The sequence below is a fragment of the Nerophis ophidion genome, linkage group LG26, assembly GCF_033978795.1.
Source record: "Nerophis ophidion isolate RoL-2023_Sa linkage group LG26, RoL_Noph_v1.0, whole genome shotgun sequence".
Taxonomy (NCBI): domain Eukaryota; kingdom Metazoa; phylum Chordata; class Actinopteri; order Syngnathiformes; family Syngnathidae; genus Nerophis; species Nerophis ophidion.
The window spans coordinates 26,896,140-26,916,262 of NC_084636.1; the positions used below are offsets into that span (position 1 = coordinate 26,896,140).

Here is a 20,123-nt window from a genome sequence, read left to right on the forward strand (position 1 = left end):
CATTTCCCCGAGGGAAGCCTGGCTGGCCCACATAAACAACACAGTCAAAATAGTTTAGTCAAATTGAGAGTGGTGACTGAATACGGCAACAAGAGGTGAGAATACTTTTTGAATGTACACAAGTAGGACATTAGTCATTACAGTCACAAATCTCATCGCAATACAATTAAAAAATGTTACGCAAAGACCATCAAGATAGAATCAAAGCAGCCGATAGCGAAAGTAGTGACAAAAAACACACATTGCTACACGATTGGCCTACCACCTGAGATGTTCACTTGTGTTCTTTATTACACGGAGGAGATGGAAGAGGGTGTAAGAGCCAAATTAGCAAGTGTTCAATGTGTTTTCTCTGGGAGGAAAGAGTCCAAAAGTAACAACAGACTAGACAGTTTTAGGGACTTTCCCTCTGCTCACCGAGGACCAAAGTTTTTGTCTATTTTGAAACTTTGGAGAGTGGGGGGGTTTGAAAAAAAAAATCCAGACTATGTGTAGACTTCCAATTGCAAAACTCTATGACGGACCACCATGTACAGTTGGGCTGGCAACCTCAGGATACCTCACAATACAATACATTGCTAATGATAACAATTGAACATGGCGATTCTACTATTATTAATATGTCGCTCTAAATAACCTATGATCTATGAGTATTTATAGGGGTGAAACAAAAACTGTTTATATTTCCAAGCATCATTTACCCAGAGTAAAAACAGTTGAACAAAAACAATGACATGGACCGTCTATGAATACTCTCGTTCCTCCAGGTTGTTGTTTTCTCAGGCATTCAATTGATTGCAACTTTACTAATCAGTTTGTCTTACAATCAGACTAGAAATCAGACTCGGTCCGACCAATCTAACTTTGTGAGCATGATCTGATGATACCTGTTTGATGAGAGGTGAAACGTCTTCTAAGACAAACTGAACAGTCCAGTTGCGATCGATAGATTGAGATTGAGATTGACACGGACTGCTTCAGTGCAACAAAACAAAATGACAAATAGTGACACTATTTTAACCTCATTAAAAAAAACAGCATCTAAGCCTTCTATTACCTAGATTAGATATAATATTAAGCATTTTGATGAGAAACTCTACATTTCTCATACTGGATCAGGATGTTAGCGATCGATGTGGCTGTGCATGTCTGTCAAAGTCTTTACCCAGCTTTGTCTCATCCATACTATAAGAGCCAAAGTGAGCCACACTTTTGATTCTCGTGCCTCTTTAAATTTCACTTCACAGAGTCTGCCAGTCTGGTGCCTTTGTTTGGCGTTTCTTCTTCTGACTTTCGCACATCTCTGAACAAGTAAAACTCAGCAATAAAAACCGCTACAACAAATCGTTAACACATTTTAAGGTTTTATATGGCAATGGTTTGTTGTACTGCTATATCGTCACACTGTTTATGTATAGTTGCGTGAAAAATAAGACACCCTTTGTGTCCTGAACTGCTGCACACAACTAGATGAAACTGTGTCAAAAGATACATTCCATCTTTGCATGTGCTATTTTTGTATGATAGTACCTATTGTATGTTACTGAACCCCAAAATGTGGCTCACATGAATCAGAATGATAACAACTTATGGATAAGAACAACTATCCCGCTGTAACTTTAGGTTGGTTAACCAACTAACAGTGGAATTTAGTACCCACCATTACGGGGGCATAGCTCGGTTGGTAGAGTGGCCATGCCAGCAACTTGAGGATTGCAGGTTCGATTCCCGTTTGTGCCATCCTAGTTACTGTCGTTGTGTCCTTGGGCAAGACACTTTACCCACCTGCTCCCAGTGCCACCCACACTGGTTTAAATGTAACTTAGATATTGGGTGTCACTATGTAAAGCGCTTTGAGTCACTTGAGAAAAGCGCTATATAAATATTAATTCACAATTCACTTCATTAGGGACTGACAAGCAAATTGGCAAAATTAGAGCAATATTATTTTAAACATGCCGCTACAAAAACGTCTGTGCGTGTGTATTTGCCCTACTTCATCCCAACATTCAGGTTCGACAGAGCTTTTCGGTGATCAAAACCAAAGTCTTTTTTTTTTTGGTAAAGGAATTTTCGGTGCATCAATAGTCAATTTTGCATAAATAATGGGCTATATATATATCCATTCATGCAGTTTATTACTAAAATGTTTAAGTTGTGGCAGCTTTAATTTTGTCGTAATAATGCGCCAAGATTAATTACATGTAGGAGAAACCCAGATTTGTTTTACATACACGAAAGCACATCTTCAAAATAATTTTGGGAACACCTTGTTCAGGTAACACAATGAAAAAGCATTTAAGACACCCTAGTAAATAGTGCAACAATATTTCAATTAAAACATATATATGTTGTTACAACTCTTAACAAAAAATATTGAATATACGCTCATAATACCATCTACTACAGGGGTGTCAAATTCATTTTAGCTCAGGGGCCGCATGGAGGAAAATATATTCCCAGTTGGTCGGACGGGTAAAATCATGGCATAATAACTTAAAAATACAACTACGACAACGTCAGAATGTTTCTTTACTTTACTTCGGTCCAAAATAGAACAAGCACATTCTGAAAATGTACATATCGCAAATAATCCTCTTGATAAAACAAGTTAGTTGAAAATTCTGAGTTAAAAATTGGTGCCGTTTCGAAACACAATTAAAACAAAATTGAACTTAGACTTGATCTTGTTGTATCTACAAAGCTATTAAACTTTAAGTCACAGACCATCTTGGATTGAACAAAAACTAAATAAAGCTTAAATAAAAACGCTTCTATGTATCAACTACCTCATTTGTCATTTCCAATGTTGACTTTCTTTAAATTGCACAGAAGACAATCATTTTCACAGAACTATATCAATGTGCAGTGTCTCAGGCAGCATTTTAAGTGGGTTACAATTGTTTTACGTTGGGTCAAGTGGGAGGAGTCACAGCCCCGCTTTACCATGTACCTCTTGCTTGGTATACTTGCTCACCCAGGTATAAAGTATTTGCTTGCCTAACATTTTTTCTATTGCAACAGCAGTTTCCTTAATTTGAAAATACAGATCAGTTTTACACTTAGCAAACTCATCTCGCGGGCCGAATTGAACCTATCAGGCCCGAGTGTCGCATGTTTGACACTCATGATCTACTATATCTTAAACTTAATAAGTCTTTGATGTATTCTACTTAATGCCTACCGATCACCAGCTTATGGGCCTGTTTTGCTTAGGAATGCATGTCACAGTAATTCCCTGTTAATTTTCTAACCCCGTTGAACAAGGCAGAAATTCCCTCAACCTTCACAGGCACAGCACCGCCTACAGTCGCGGTGAATGTGTCCAACATAGTTGCTGGCACCTTGGTTTCTACCAATTATGACATGACATCTAACAAATGCAATACGACTGAAGGCATCAAGGTCAAACTGGTCAAGCAAGGCATTGGCAAAATAAATGGAGAACGACCTGAGGCATGTCTGTGATGCATGTAAAACTCAAAACTGTTAATAGACACATCCCAAATCACAAAATTGCTTAACATGCTTGGAAATTATGTGACATCTGGAGCAGAGTCCCACATATCCTCACCCTGTAATTCATCCAGGTCTCCGCTATCATGCATGGTATGCATGTGAGATCAGGTTTTATAGCACTGCTGATGGGAAAGGGTTGGGCTTTTGGGTTAGCCAAAGTTGATTTTACTGAGACAAAAAAAAAACAAAGATGAAAGAAAATTCAGATGCCACAACAATAACAAAGCCAAAGGATAGTGGGCAGAAGTGAGTGGTCAGTAAATAATGCAGTGTTGTCGGTTGCTCAAACTAATTGCTTTGTCTTCAGAGGGCAAGGCTGAAGCATTGCACAAATAAATCGCATTTCACACCAGGCACAAGCTTGAGCCACAAAAATTATGATTACAGTACATGAAAAATATGTAGCTCCAAAGGCAGTTAGTGGGACTTAATGAGTCCGGAGGTTTAGGAGTGTTGAATTGCATTTTGCAAAGCACAAGCTTGTTTCCTAAAACCTAGTTTATTATCTCCCTTGGGTGCAGTTTGTTTTGTCAGGTGTGAACACAACAACTGAGTGACACATCAGACGGGACCCTAAAAAGCATAATACTCATGTGTAAAGAAATGAAACCTCGGTCTTACTGCAGTATTTCCCACACATCTATTATATTCATTGCGGCCCACCACAAACAAATTTGGCCCGTCATAGATTGATTTGTCATTTTCGCCCTCACCCATTTTCACATTATAACAACGCCCTCGATCTGCCAGAGTACATAAAAAGACATTGGTTGCTGGAAAAAAAAAACAATTCACATCAAAATCCCGATTCTTATTGATAACAACTCTGAATGGATTAAACAAAATTTCATTTTCATCACTCACTAACAGCTACTTTGACAAAAACAAAGGAGAGGTGAGAAAATAGTGTTTTATTTACATGATGGGCAATATTAAAATTGTATTTGTTTATGAAGAATTTGTAATTTATTAGAGGCATAATATCTTATTTGAACAGTTGGAAAAAATACTGAAAATGTACGCAAATAATCCTAGACCCTCGGGTGAGTCTCTCAAAATCAGATCGTGAGCTACATGTTAGAAACCCCTGCTCCAACAAGTGTTGATCAAAAAAGCTATTAGTGACAAATCTAGTGGAGACTTGGGATGGTCTAAAATCTATATCGCGATATACATTTAAACCTCCTACATTAACGATATAGATCACCATATACTATTTGGTAAATAAACAATAATAGAACCATTACAAAATTGGTTACAAATGCTACTGATTTTGCTGTTGACATATGTAGTAACTAAGGGTGTAACTGTACACAAAAATTTCGGTTCAGTATGTACTTCGGTTTAGAGATCACGGTTCGGTTCATTTTTGGTACAGTAAGAAAACAACAAAATATAAATTGTTTTGGTTATTTATTTACCAGATTTGTAAACAATGGCTTTATCCTTTTAACAATGGGAACACTATAACAATTCTACCCACGTTAATCAACATTAAACTGCCTCAAATTGTTGCTCAGATTGAATAAAATGACAAAACTTTTCTTCTACTTCTAAAAAGTGCAACATTAAACAGTTTCAAGTCAACTCATCTTGCTTAATTTATCACAGCATTTGGGAAGCCTGTAGTGGATTTTTATAATGTAAATGTTATATTTTATCAACATGTGATAGCAGGGACCCTGCCATTCAAAGCTTTTCTGTCCGTAAAACACACACACACACCGCAAATTGAGCTAACGTTACGCTAAAAGCTAATTAGCCTTCAACTCAAGCCAGAACTGCAAGTTTCTCGAAGGTCAACAGGCTCATAGTGATGTTAGTAGTAGTTGACTTGGAGGTGTTTATTATCATTTGGGGAGAGTACACTGCCTTATGCTCACCTGCTAAACACCTATCTGCTCGACGCTGAAGCATTTACTACATGCGCTATGAATACGCACTGCTGATTGGCTGATACTGCTATATATGTAACCAATCAGATGGTTGTGTGGGTGGGACAATGATGGGTGCTAAGACAGAGGCAGAAGAAGCAAAGCAGCTTGTTAAGACTTTAGCTTAGAATCTCGTTCGGTACACCCCCGTACCGAAACCCCCGTACCGAAACAGTTCAATACAAATACACGTACCGTTACACCCCTAGTAGTAACATATTACATAATTTCCGGATGTATTATTTCTCAAAACTATTAGTAATCTACTTGTTCATTTTACTGTTAACAGCTGGTAAATTTTTGTTACAATGTGGTAAAATCTACACTTAAATTACGATTTAATAAGCACTTACTCTTCTGTTGGTATACTTTATATCAGTTTTGGGCGGTACTACAAATTTATGTTTCGATCCAATACCAAATGTTTACAGGGGCACTATTGGCCATACCATAATTGGTACTTAAAACGTTCAAGATAATCAAATCATTAAATTTTGATCACAATTATGATTTGACAAAAACACAGGATGGTGGTGTAACAATATCAATTACATACTTAAATTATTGCCAACTATTGGCTCTGATTTAAATAATTTGCGTATTGCTTTTAGGTCCCTCTTGTACCCATGGACTTGTTTCCTGAGTTTGTAAACAACATTAAACGCGCCAAAACATTTTTGATGATAAAAAATATCAATCCAACCACTGTTGTGTTAACCATATGCGGATACTACACTACTCGGTATCAACACTGTTGATATTTGGATCGAACCGCCCACCTAATGATAGTATTAAAAGCTCAATCGTCGGCCAAATTTCTATCAGTCATATAATAAATTGTCTGTATCGTGCAACCCTAGTGGAGACTATCAGCGACTGTGTAATGAAAGCATGAGTCTTCTTTTCAACAAGACCCAGATGCATCCCTGAAAGCCCATCTGAAAGTCCTGTAACATCTACCTGAATGTTGCAAGAATGATGAGAAGGTTGTCGCTGACCAATCTATTTATTGTGAAGTGAAGTGAATTCTATTTATACAGTGCTTTTCTCTAGAGACTCAAAGAGCTTTACATTGTGAAACCCATTATTTACATATTTAAGCTACATTTAACCAGTGTGGGTGGCCATGGGAGCATGTGGGTAGAATGTCTTGCTCAAGGACACAACAGCAGTGAGTAGGTAGGCGGAAGCGGGGATCAAACCTGGAAACCTCAATTTGCTAGCCCGGTCGCTCTAGGAACCGAGCCACACTACCTCCCCAATTTTTCAAAAACGATATAGGGTACTGTCGGCCGCAACCACACCAAAGACACATCAGCAAATTCAACTGTCCTCTCTGCACGCATCGGCCGGCAACCACATTATATTCACGGCCTCACAGACAGTCAGACATCAGAGTTCTTACCTTATACATAACTGACCGGTTGCTACAGTACTTGCAGGCGTCTCCTTAACAATAAAAATTAACAGAAAAACATTTAATTGTCAGTCCAAAAATATTTATTTTGCTCTTTGTCTGTTTACTCTCCAGTTACAAATGGGTAATGACCATTCATGCAAATCTGACAATTACATAATTGTTTCGCCCAACTTGTGAACCAACCATCAATGACAACTGTATGTGACGAAGTTATATCGATGTTTTGTGTCGGGATCATTAACACCGAACGTCCTTTCTTTTTGATGATAGAGGTTTAGATTTAATAAGTATTAGTAGGGAAAAAATATAATAAAACAGAATCACAATATATGAAAAATATGCAACAATAATGGGAATCAATAAAAGTTCAAGTATTGCGTAACATATCTGCAAGTCCCTAATGCAAAATAAGGGATAGTAAAATACAATTCAAGAAATAAAAAATATATAATTCTGGTCACTTTTATGCAAGCATAATCTTAAAACAAGCCAATTTCTTGAGAAAGTCAAAAAGCAGAACAGTAGCCCGACTAATTTGACCCGTGGTGTGTTTATTTGCTTTGCTTCATTCTCTCCCCCATACAGAAAAACCTTCTGTTTCTAGCAACCGTAAAGATAGGAGATTGACCCCAAATGATTTGTTGTGAAGCATTTAGGTTTAGTAGAATATTTTAAGGTTTGAAAAGTAATCAAACCCAGTGGGGAACTGACAAAGTCTGATATGAATCAGAGAAAGTAAAGTGTAGGTTTAGAAAATTAACAACACCAGATTGGAGCTAGATTATGGAGACTGTGTTATGGTGTTTTTTCCATTTGTATTAATGCTGAACTCTATAGTACATCTTAGCCCACAACCTGTGGGCTGAGATGTGGAGAATACCAGACAGTAATAAAATTGGTCATGACAAAGGGCATGATGCCTTTTCTGAAGTCTGAACATTTTTTTCAGAACAATTAGAACATATTGCTGCTGTGACAGACAAAACTTATCAAAATGGTCTAATTTGCAAGCTGACTTGTTCCTTTTACCTATATTTTTACGGTAGAAAACAATGAATGCTTAAATCACCAAGTCAAGAGTAAATCCATTGCCCTCAATATTCATTTGTATGCCATGAATATGTAAAAATATTGATAAACACCAAATTATGTACTTATCATTAGCCTAAATGATGTGGAGACATGATGCATTAACAGTACGTATGTACCAGAGAACATTTCATATAACGGTTATTGTGACCAAAATTATGACGTTATCATTACTATCGCAGTATTGTTGAATGTGGTCAAAAAGTACAAATACACACAGAGAGCACATCTTCTCGGTTAAGTATGCACAATAGAATAGCTTAGTTGTTCAGATAGCAATGTGTTTATATAAGTTTAGATTAGGGTACACTGTATGTTTTTTTAAATGGGGAAAGACGTTACTGTGTCTCGTTTTCATATTAGCATTTAAACCAACGAGGTGGCGCCAGTCAGTCCGTGAGTTTTTCAAAGTGCAGTTATCAATCCCGATTTTTTTATCATATTCATTTATAAAAGCAATTTTAACCGTTGGGAGTTTTACTGCAGTTATTAGTATCATAATATCCCCAGGGAGGAATCACAAAATACACTTGAAAAAGCAAAATGCATATGCAGAGCACATGCTTTGGATGTTTAAGTACGAAATTACAGCGATGACCTTCAAGTTTTAGTGTGATTCTAAGGTTGAGTTTCTCCTGGAATAAAAAATGTTTGTTTCCATAACCATAATTGAGATGCATTTAGAGCTAATGCTAACCTGCTATATTTAACACACATAAGGCAAAACATTTGGCAGGCTTTTATTGTTAAGTGTCTAAGTGTGGTCGTGTTTGTGTCCCAGCAGCTAACATCAAGCTGTGAGGCTCTTGCTGACTTTTCACATTTTACTTTCATTTTGCTTTCTGTCCTGTAAATGTTTTTGACTAGACGTTATTTATTGCATGCACCTAAAAGTTTACCAGTGTTGGACCTGACAAGGCTTTTGTCCCTCCCCTGTGATCTTTTGGCGCCCATTTAAAAGGGGGTTACAGACACCCGAATTTGGAAAGCACTGGTTTAGCTAAAACTTAAGCCTTTTATTAAAGCAAGTTAAGTCAACTTCAGTATTATTTAGAAGCCGTACAGAATATGAATTGTGATTGATTTTATATTACGTTTAATCAGTGTTTGTGTGTATGTGCTTGACTGTGTGTGTGTGTGTGTGTGTGTGTGTGTGTGTGTGTGTGTGTGTGTGTGTGTGAGCAAGAGAGAGAAATGGGGGGTGGTGGAATGTCAAACACCAACAACATTCCACTGCTCCTCCTTGCACTGCCTGCAGCACGTTCACATTGTCTTTTCTCTTTTTGTGTAATTTCCAGTCATTGAGCATGCATTGTATAAATATGTGTATCCGAACGGAGCCAAATGGAAGTCACTTTCTCTCATTGGGTGACCTTTTCCAGAGGCCAATGATGCATTCCCAGTATCAACATCGTTGCTACTTATGCATGCTGAAAACAGTCAAAACATAATTAATTGAGGATGACGACGAGAGCATTTCGTAGATGTAACATCTATTACTGCGTGCAGTATTTGATCATTTTGTCTGTGACTATAACGGTGGCTTCGTAACTCACATAATGTTGCGAACATCTACGAGCCAAACACAGCTCATCATCTATAATGCTACAGACACAAAAAACGGTGTTTCCAGAAGGGCTGACTGAAAGCACCATATAAGTGTCTGAATTCCAGAATCCGTACACTATTGTCGTTGATTCCTGAGACTTTTTAACATTTCTTGAAAGGCTGGAATTATCTTGCGATTCACAGGCCACCGTTCCGAAAGGTGGATGATACTGACCGTCGATACCAGACCACTAATTTTTACTTGACATGTCATAATGTTATGTCATAACTTAATAATTTTGTCACCAGAGTAAAATAACAACAAACAACACATTTGTAAACATCAATCAAAAAAAGTTTATGGTTATGGTTTAATCTATTTGCAACCGTCTTAGAGTAAAACACATTACCAGAAATTCTAAAATCTGGGCTATTTTTTTACCCACAGACCCCGAAGATTCATAAAAACCCAGTTTGTGATTTGTGCAACCTTTATTCTATTAATGAAAAAAATCACTAAAAAGGTGCATTTCAACGTTTTTGCACCAATTTAATGTGAGCATTATTTTCATGGACGGGCCTTCCTTAAAAAAACAGCTAAAATAAGTACATGAAAAATAAAACTCACCAGAATGCTTAATTAATGGGAGCCGTGGCCTTGTTTCTTTGCAATGAACTGGTACCCAGCAGGTTGATGTTATATACTATATACCATCAACTAGACCTGGGCCAATATTCTCTACGTCAGTGGTTCTCAACCTTTTTTCAGTGATGTAAACATTTTTTTAATTCAAATGATAAATGATAAATGGTTTGTACTTGTATAGCGCTTTTCTACCTTCAAGGTACTCAAAGCGCTTTGACACTACTTCCACATTTACCCATTCACACACACATTCACACACTGATGGAGGGAGCTGCCATGCAAGGCGCCAACCAGCACCCATCAGGAGCAAGGGTGAAGTGTCTTGCTCAGGACACAACGGACGTGACGAGGTTGGTACTAGGTGGGATTTGAACCAGGGCCCCTCGGGTTGCGCACGGCCACTCTCCCACTGCGCCACGCCGTTCAAGTACCCCCTAATCAGAGCAAAGCATTTTTGGTTGAAACAAAGAGATAAAGAAGTAAAATACAACACTATGTCATCAGTTTCTGATTTATTAAATTGTATAACAGTGCAAAATACTGCTCATTTGTAGTGTTTTTTTCTTGAACTATTTGGAAAAAAAGATATAAAAATAACCAAAAACTTGTTGAAAAATAAACAAGTGATCAATTATAAATAAAGAATTCTACACATAGAAGTAATCATCAACTTAAAGTGCCCTCTTTGGGGATTGTAATAGAGATTCATATGGATTCATGAACTTAATTCTAAACATTTTTTCACAAAAAATAAATCTTCGACATCAATATTTATGGAACATGTCCACAAAAAATCTAGTTATCAACACTGAATATTACATTGTTGTATTTTTTTTCCACAGTTTATGAACTTACATCCATATTTTGTTGAAGTATTATTCAATAAATATATTTATAAAATATTTTTGAATTGTTGCTATTTTTAGAATATTTTTAAAAAATCTCACACACCCCTTGGCATAACTTCAAGTACCCCCAGAGGTACACGTACCCCCATTTGAGAACCACATATGAAAATAAACTCTATAATCGCCATGTTAATGTGTTGTTACGGGGTGCAAGACCGGTCACTCTTAGTATTGGTTTCAGCAGCTATGAGCATTTGTACTACATGCACATAAACAGTAATAATGATAACCGTGGTAAAACAAGTCCCTTATCAAATTAAAATGATTTAAAAACCGTAGTAGATAACCACACATTGATAAAATTATGGACCGAGTTGCGTTAGCTTGCTAGCTATCTAGGGGGTACATCACTGAAAAAAGGTTGAGAACCACTGACATAAAAACAAGAGACATTGATGTCTTTCCCCATAATGAAACATCATACCCCAATCTAAACTTGAACAAACACATTCATCTCAAAATAACAAAAAGACAGTATTCACATTGAACATAAAGGCTGTGTTGTCTTTGCACAAAGTGATCAATATATACTCCACAGTGTCGACTGTATTTGTGTTCAACAGGAAGTGAGCTCGCGTGACATCATATAAAGCGAAAGTGAAATGAAATGACAACCCAATTTACAGTTATTGAAAAAAACATTCTAAATAGTTTACAAATTAAAATGGAAAACGATAAATATATTTAATCACACAAATAAAAATAACATGGCTCTTGTGTTTCCTTTGCCAAGAAAGTATATTGGTGTGGCTATCTATTTCAGTTATTAAAAAAAATTAAAATACAATTTGGATGATGATTTTAGTGTGTGTGTACAGTAAGTATGATACAGTAATAATGATAACTGTGATTATTTTATTCACAATAACTTTACACATTTTAATTATTGTTTTGGTTGTGTATATTTGTCACAGACAGCACCTATTTTATTTATTTTTATTGAAAATTCTATTTGAGTGCAAAATGTACTAACAAGAGTATATTTTAATTTATTTTTTGTTTGTTTTGTAAAACTTGAATATTTGAAAGTTCATATCGTAATTACAACGTCAAAATATACGAGAAAAAATAAGTTAATTGCATTTGATAAATTATACTACTTGCATTATTATTATTATGTATTATCATTACATCAGAGGTTGATTTGGTCTCGAAATGATGCTGACAGTAATATCGTTTATCTGCAATAATTTGTAGGTAAATATATTGTCAAGCAAAATTGGTTATGGGCCCAGGCCTACCATCAACCTGACGGTACTGCAGATGTACATCTGGCACATTTACATGTTTTATGTTCATTAATGTGCATTGTCCCTTGTAAGAATGATGTAACAAATATAACAAATGACAACTTTCTATCAAGAGTTGTATTACATCGAGACGGCATTACTCTCAGCAAGTTTATTTAACAGCAGAATTAACTGATCGCAGTCATTCACAATCTTTGTCTGGTTAAGTGGAGACTGTAGTGACAGCTTTACACACACAGAGCCTCTCAATACGCCAGTAAAAAGTTCCGCAAAGGAGCAGAAATTAGGAGGGAATATATATGATTATGAAGCCAAATATTGTAATATTTCAGCTTCAAATTAGATAGGCGATTTACGCCCATCAACATGGACAAACTAGCACGAATGCCGTAAACAAAGTTCGACATCATTTTTTCAACTGGGAAAAAAATGCACTCCACGACGTTCAATATTTAATTAAGTTACATTTTTGCTTACATAAATGAGAGACCATTTTTTTAGGGCACCTAAAAGTTATTTACCTTCCAATTACAGTACAATGGTAAACAACTGTACAGTAATATGAAATAAAAATGTATATCCTTTTGAATTGTCACTTGCTTTATTTTATTACATTCCAGGATAAATACTGATAGTTTTTATGGGTTACTTTAAAGTAAATCATTGTATATTGTCATGTATGGCACCTTGAGACAAAAATATGTTGATTGACATTCTAAAAGTAACACGTCTTGGGTACACCCTGGAAAAGTCGTCACTTCATCTCAGGGCCAACACAGATAAACAGACAAACATGAAAAATCGCAATTACGTTTTTTCTCAAGTGTGGCATGGTTTCATTTCCAATCTGGAAGCACCTCCAGAATCCAACATCTTGCAAACACACCCAAAACACAGGTTGCAAAAGTGACTTTGAAGCCTAATTTAAGCTAAATGTACACCATTATGTAGACCACAAGGCCGGGTTTTAAATATAGATTAAAATTAACATCATGGGTCCCCTATAAGTAGAATGAATAAAGCACATTTGAGAAAGTGTTGTGTTCAGTGGTCCAGACATTTGTAACTAATTACACCAATTAAAATGTATTAAAATATACATCAAAATAGACAGGAAATATAAATTATGTTGCGTTCAGGGACGTTAATAAAGTTAAGTTTTAAACTCTTAAGATGCTACAATAAGTTGTAGGGTTGTACGGTATACCGGTATTGGTATTGATTGATTGATTGATACTTTTATTAGTAGATTGCACAGTACAGTACATATTCCGTACAATTGACCACTAAATGGTAACACCCGAATAAGTTTTTCAACTTGTTTAAGTCGGGGTCCACGTTAATCAATTCATGGTACAAATATATACTATCAACATAATACAGTCATCACACAAGTTAATCATCATAGTATGTACATTGAATTATTTACATTATTTACAATCCGGGGGGTGGGTGGGGAGCTTTGGTTGATATCAGTACTTCAGTCATCAACAATTGCATCAACAGAGAAATGTGGACATTGAAACAGTGTAGGTCTTATTTAGTAGGATATGTACAGCCAGCAGAGAACATAGTGAGTTCAGATAGCATAAGAACAAGTATATACATTAGAAGTACATTTGAGTTGTTTATAATCCGGGGAGATGGGATGCGAATGGAGGAGGGTATTAGTAAAGTGTTGAAGTTGCCTGGAGGTGTTGTTTTAGAGCGGTTTTGAAGGAATAGAGAGATGCACTTACTTTTATAAGTGTTGGGAGTGCATTCCACATTGATGTGGCATAGAAGGAGAATGAGTTAAGACCTTTGTTAGATCGAAATCTGGGTTTAACGTGGTTTGTGGAACTCCCCCTGGTGTTGTGGTTATGGCGGTCATTTACGTTAAGGAAGTAATTTGACATGTACTTCGGTATCAAGGAGGTGTAGCGGATTTTATAGACTAGGCTCAGTGCAAGTTGTTTTACTCTGTCCTACACCCTGAGCCAGCCCACTTTGGAGAAGTGGGTTGGATTGAGGTGTGATCTGGGGTGGAGGTCTAAAAGTAACCGGATTAGCTTATTCTGGGATGTTTGGAGTCCAGATTTGAGGGTTTTGGAGGTGCTGGGGTACCAGGAGGTGCAAGCGTAATCGAAGAAGGGTTGAATGAGAGTTCCCGCTAGAATCCTCAAGGTGCTTTTGTTGACCAGAGAGGAGATTCTGTAGAGGAATCTCGTTCTTTGGTTGACCTTTTTGATCACCTTGGTTGCCATTTTATCACAGGAAAGATTAGCCTCTAGAATGGAACCTAGAGTACCGCGATACTAATAAATCATGTTCGGTACTATACCGCCTCTGAAAAGTACCGGTTCACCCCCCAAGCAGACACAGTGTGTAGACAGAAAAGAGAGAACGGACACATTTTGGCTTAAAAAGTAACGATAAAAGTGAAGTTATAACACTGAAACGCCCACCGGAAGAGGTGCTTTAAGACATGGCTAACTGGCGGCTAAAGTCCAGCACCAGTCAGCAGTGTTTTAGCTACTTCTAAATCACTAATCCTCACCTCCATGGCGACAAAGTATTCACCGGCGTCACGATGTAAACAAACGCCATTGGTGAATCTACACCTGACATTCACTGTAATGATACCAAGTACAGGAGCGTAGCTAGTTGATACTACTATGATTACGTCAATATTGTTTGGTATCACAACTTCTTCTTTCATTTTTTTTTAATTTATATTATGTTTATAAACTCAGGAAATATGTCCCTGGACACATGAGGACTTTGAATATGACCAATGTATGATCCTGTAACGACTTGGTATCGGATTGATACCCAAATTTGTGGTATCATCCAAACCTAATGTAAAGCAACCAAACAAAAGAAGAATAAGTGATTATTTTGTATAAACAGAAGTGTAGATAGAACATGTTAAAAGAGAAAGTGAGCAGATATTAATAGTAAATGAACAAGTAGACTAATAATTCATTTTCTACCACTTGTCCTTAATAATTTTGACAAAATAATAGAATGGAAAATGACACAATATGTTATTGCATATATCAGCAGACTAAATTAGGAGCCTTTGTTTGTTTACTTACTAATAAAAGACAAGTTGTCTAGTATGTTCACTATTTTATTTAAGGACAAACTTGCAATAAGAAACATATGTTTATTGTACCGTAAGATTTTTTTTGTTAAAATAAAGCCAATAATGCAATTTTTGTTGTCCCCTTTATTTAGAAAAGTGCCGAAAGGTATCAAACAAATTTTGGTACCGTACCAAAATATCGGTATCAGGACAACACTAATCTGTAGTGACAATTATTCCAAAGCTAGGCCCTAAGCGGCATTCACAGATATACCCCACCTCTTGCCCGAAGTCAGCTGGGATAGGCTCCAGCTTACTGCGACCCTAATAAGGATAATCGGTATGGAACATGGATGGATGGATTGATGTTTTGTACTACGGTGATATAAAAAAATTGGAAAAAAATTCTTCAATAATTTTTTGGGTGCAAAATTTAAAAAAATAACATATTCAAAACATACATTTGCTACTTACACATCTTTGACTGGGATTCAAACCCAGTAATGCCATTTCTTGCCACATTGCGCTTCAAATATTGCGGTTTCACCACATCGTGAAGCTTTGTGGTTTATTTTGTTTGTTTAATAAAGCCAATAATGCAATTTTTTATGGTCCATCTTACTTGGGAAAGTAACGAAAAATATTCAAATAATTTTGGTACTGGTACCAAAATATTTGTATCGGGACAACATTAATAAGTTGCTTCAAATTAACTTGCTACAGTAGTAGTAGTCATTTTATTTCAGACCCAGGGGGATCAATAATTACAGAAAAAATAAACCACACAATGATAAAAAATAAATAAATTAAAGAAAAACAAGCAGAAAAAAAATAATAATAAAATAAAATTAAAATAAAAAGAGCTTTATGTCACATTAAGAGCAAAAGTATTTAAATGTTGCTGACTTATTACTAAAATGTTAGTTTAAACAGTTTGTGGTTGAAAAAAGGGGGATCCGTATCACAGAAATAATAAACCATACAACGATAAAAAATTTTTAAAAAATAAATAAATAAAATAAGTACCGTATTTCTTTGAATTGCCGCCGGAGCGCTAATTAATTTAAAACCTCTTCTCACTCCGGCATTTACAAAAGGCATGCGGTAAAGGCAAGCATGCGCTAATTATTTTAAAACCTCTTCTCACTCTGGCGCTTACCAAAGGCATGCGGTAAATTTAGGCCTGCGCTTCTAAATTTGAGTGTGATGTCAGGATACCATCATGAAAAGCACGTTTAATAAAAAAAACTTTATTATGGTCTTTCCTTTACTTATAAATGAAGTCCACGCTCAGCTCCTTCAGTTTAAAAGCATCGATAACTTATTTATAGAAGTCTTCCTTATCTTTCTTCAGTTTTAAAAGTCTCTCTGTCTCGATGGAGATCTTCCTTTATTACCTCCTGCTTCGATTGAAAGTCCAGTTTAGAAAACGATTTTATTTTAGATATGTCATCCTCCATGTTAAAAGTGCAAGCGAGAGGAAAAAATAAACGATCGCTGCTCACTCTTGCTGCTTGTTGTCACTTCTTCTGCAGCCAAGTTGTCGCAAAAAGGATCACTAGCGCCCTCTACCACCAGGAGGCGGGAGTCATTTAATGACTCATATTTGACACATGCAGCTACGGTATATTAATCAAACATAGCTGCTTTCTGTTCTTTTTAGCATATTCAATAGCTTGGACGTTAAATCCTACTGAATAGCTCTTAATCTTCTTCCCTTTATGCGATTTCAAATTATTGAAATCAGCCTCTTCCATTTTGAAAATGATGACGAGTGAAGTGTCACTCGTGACGTGACGAGTTTGACCCGGTGGAAATTCTAGACATGTGCTAATAAAAATAATATTTGGCGAAACGAGTTTGACCCGGCGTTAATCCTGAGCCAGCGGTAATGCTGAGCATGCACTAATTATTTTGCGAAACGAGTTTGACCCAGCAGTAATTCTAGGCAAGCGCATACTATATACCCTGCGGCAAGGAAATACGGTACAAGCAGAAAAATAATAAGTAAAGAAATGTTAAATTCAAATAGCTTTATATCACTTAAAGAGCAAAAGTATTTTAATGTTGCAGACTTATTACTAAAATGTTTGTTCAGTTTGTGGTTGAAAGAAGGGGGATCCGTAGCACAGAAAAAATAAACCATATAACGATTTAAAAAAAACAAAAATAAATAAAAGATATACAAGAAGGAAAAACATCTAAATCAAATTAAAAAAATGTAAAAAAATAATTAAAATTAAAACAGCTTTATGTTACTTTAAGAACCAAAGTATTTGAATGTTGCTGACCTATTACTAAAATGTTAGTTTAAACAGTTTGTGGTTGAAAGAAGGGGGATCCACATCACAGAAAATATAAACCATATAACGATAAAAATAAAAATAAATAAAAGAAATACAAGCAGAAAAAAATTATAATAAATACAAAAATAAAATAAAACATAATAATAAAAAAAGTTAACATTAAAATAGCTTTATGTCACTTTAAGAGCAAAAGTATCTGAATGTTGCTGACTTATTACTAAAATGTTAGTTCAAACAGTTTGTGGTTGAGAGAAGGGGGATTAATATCACAGAAAAAAATTACCATATAACATTAAAAATAAGAAAAAAAAACAAATAAAAGCAGAAAAAAATAAGAAAAACAAAAACCGAAAAAATGAACCAATTATTAAATTACATTAAAATTAAAATAGCGTTATGTCACTTTAAGAGCAAAAGTATTTGAATGTTGCTGACTTATTACTAAAATGTTAGTTTAAACAGTTTGTGGTTGAAAGAAGGGGGGTCCACATCACAGAAAAAAATAAACCATATAACAATAAAAAAATAAAAATAAAAGAAATACAAGCAGAAAAAATGAAAATAAAAACAAAAAACAAAAAATAAAAAAATAATTCAATTAAATTAAAATAAAATAGCTTTATGTCACTTTAAGAGCAAAAGTATTTGATTGTTGCTGACTTATTACTAAAATGTTAGTTCAAACAGTTTGTGGTTGAAAGAAGGGGGATTAATATCACAGAAAAAATTTACCATATAACATTAAAAATAAGAAAAAAAACAAATAAAAGCAGAAAAAATAATAAAAACAAAAACAAAAAAATTAACCAATTATTAAATTACATTAAAATTAAAATAGCGTTATGTCACTTTAAGAGCAAAAGTATTTGAATGTTGCTGACTTATTACTAAAATGTTAGTTTAAACAGTTTGTGGTTGAAAGAAGGGGGGTCCACATCACAGAAAAAAATAAACCATATAACAATAAAAAAATAAAAAATAAAAGAAATACAAGCAGAAAAAATGAAAATAAAAACAAAAAACAAAAAATAAAAAAATAATTAAATTAAATTAAAATAAAATAGCTTTATGTCACTTTAAGAGCAAAAGTATTTGAATGTTGCTGAATTATTACTTAAATGTTAGTTCAAACAGTTTGTGGTTGAAAGAAGGGGGGTCCACATCACAGAAAAAAATAAACCATATAACAATAAAAAAATAAAAATAAAAGAAATACAAGCAGAAAAAATGAAAATAAAAACAAAAACCAAAAAAATAAAAAAATAATTCAATTAAATTAAAATAAAATAGCTTTATGTCACTTTAAGAGAAAAAGTATTTGAATGTTGCTGAATTATTACTAAAATGTTAGTTTAAACAGTTTGCGGTTGAAAGAAGGCAGCTAGCTTAAAAGCTATGTGATGTTATGTGATGCTATGCGCAAGCCACTGAAGGTGGAGGTAAAAAAAAAAAAAAAAGTAAAAAAAACCTTCACAACATAAGGAATTTTAGTTTTATCGTGTAAAAAAAGACTTACCCAGAGAGAGATGAACGAAGCCCAGGATGAGGACTAGTGACTTTCCGGAGGAGAAACCGGGTATTTGCTCCATTTTCGCTGTAAAATCCACATAAGAGCAGCAAAAGTTGAGAGCTCCCGGTCGGTAACTTCTTCTTAAAAAAAACACAAAAAAAAAGCGGTGGGGAAAATACAATTGACTCGTATTTAGTAGATAAAAAAATATCGCAGCGTTTCAATGTTGTCTTTACGTGTCACTATCATTTAAGCGTTTGTCCTTTCCAAAAGTGAGTAGTTTGACTTGAATTAGTCACACGCTGCGTCGCACCTCTCTACCTCACTCAAGTCAAGGAGCGAAGATGCCACAGTGGATCCTTCCGCCGAAGTCAAAACGGCTCTATAGTCTGGCTCAAAAGATGACTTTCACACCGCCATTAACGCCCTCTTCCTACGTATCTGCTTTTAAAGCTTCATGATGAAGTCCACTTTATTTTTTTAGATGTACCTATCGGGTTGTGGATGACGCCAAAACTCTTTTAAGGGAAAGTTCTGATCCCCATTTGTCGCCGCAGCGGAGGAATTTTTATTTTCTCATTTTTCTTCCACTTCTTGGTGCTTGGCAAATGACTCAAAATTTAACCCATTCGTTGACTCCAATCGTTCAAACTAAAGACAAAGAGGTGGAAATATGAGTAGAAGTACAAATATTTTAAAACATTTTGTAATGCACTGTGCAATTGTCCTTGTTTACAGTGTTACAGTCTTTACATCAGGGGTGTCAAACTCAGTTTAGATTGAGGGGCCACATGGAGAAAAATCTGCACGATCACTTAAAAATAAAGACAACTTCAGATGTTTTTCTTTGTCAACCAAAGAACGAGATTCCTCTACAGCAGTGGTTCTCAACCTTTTTTCAGTGAACATTTTTTTTAATTCAA

General features: G+C 35.4%; 1 protein-coding gene across 1 annotated transcript in view; it reads right to left on the minus strand.

Annotated features, from left to right (window-relative positions):
* The window catches only part of notch2 (notch receptor 2), a 90,052-nt gene extending 70,508 nt beyond the window's left edge, over window positions 1-19,544 (minus strand). Inside the window, exon 1 of the mRNA XM_061888495.1 lies at window positions 19,207-19,544. Coding sequence (XP_061744479.1) covers window positions 19,207-19,279 — 73 coding nt within the window. The 5' untranslated portion in view covers window positions 19,280-19,544. The remainder of the gene's footprint in view (window positions 1-19,206) is intronic.
* Window positions 19,545-20,123: the final 579 nt, after the last annotated feature.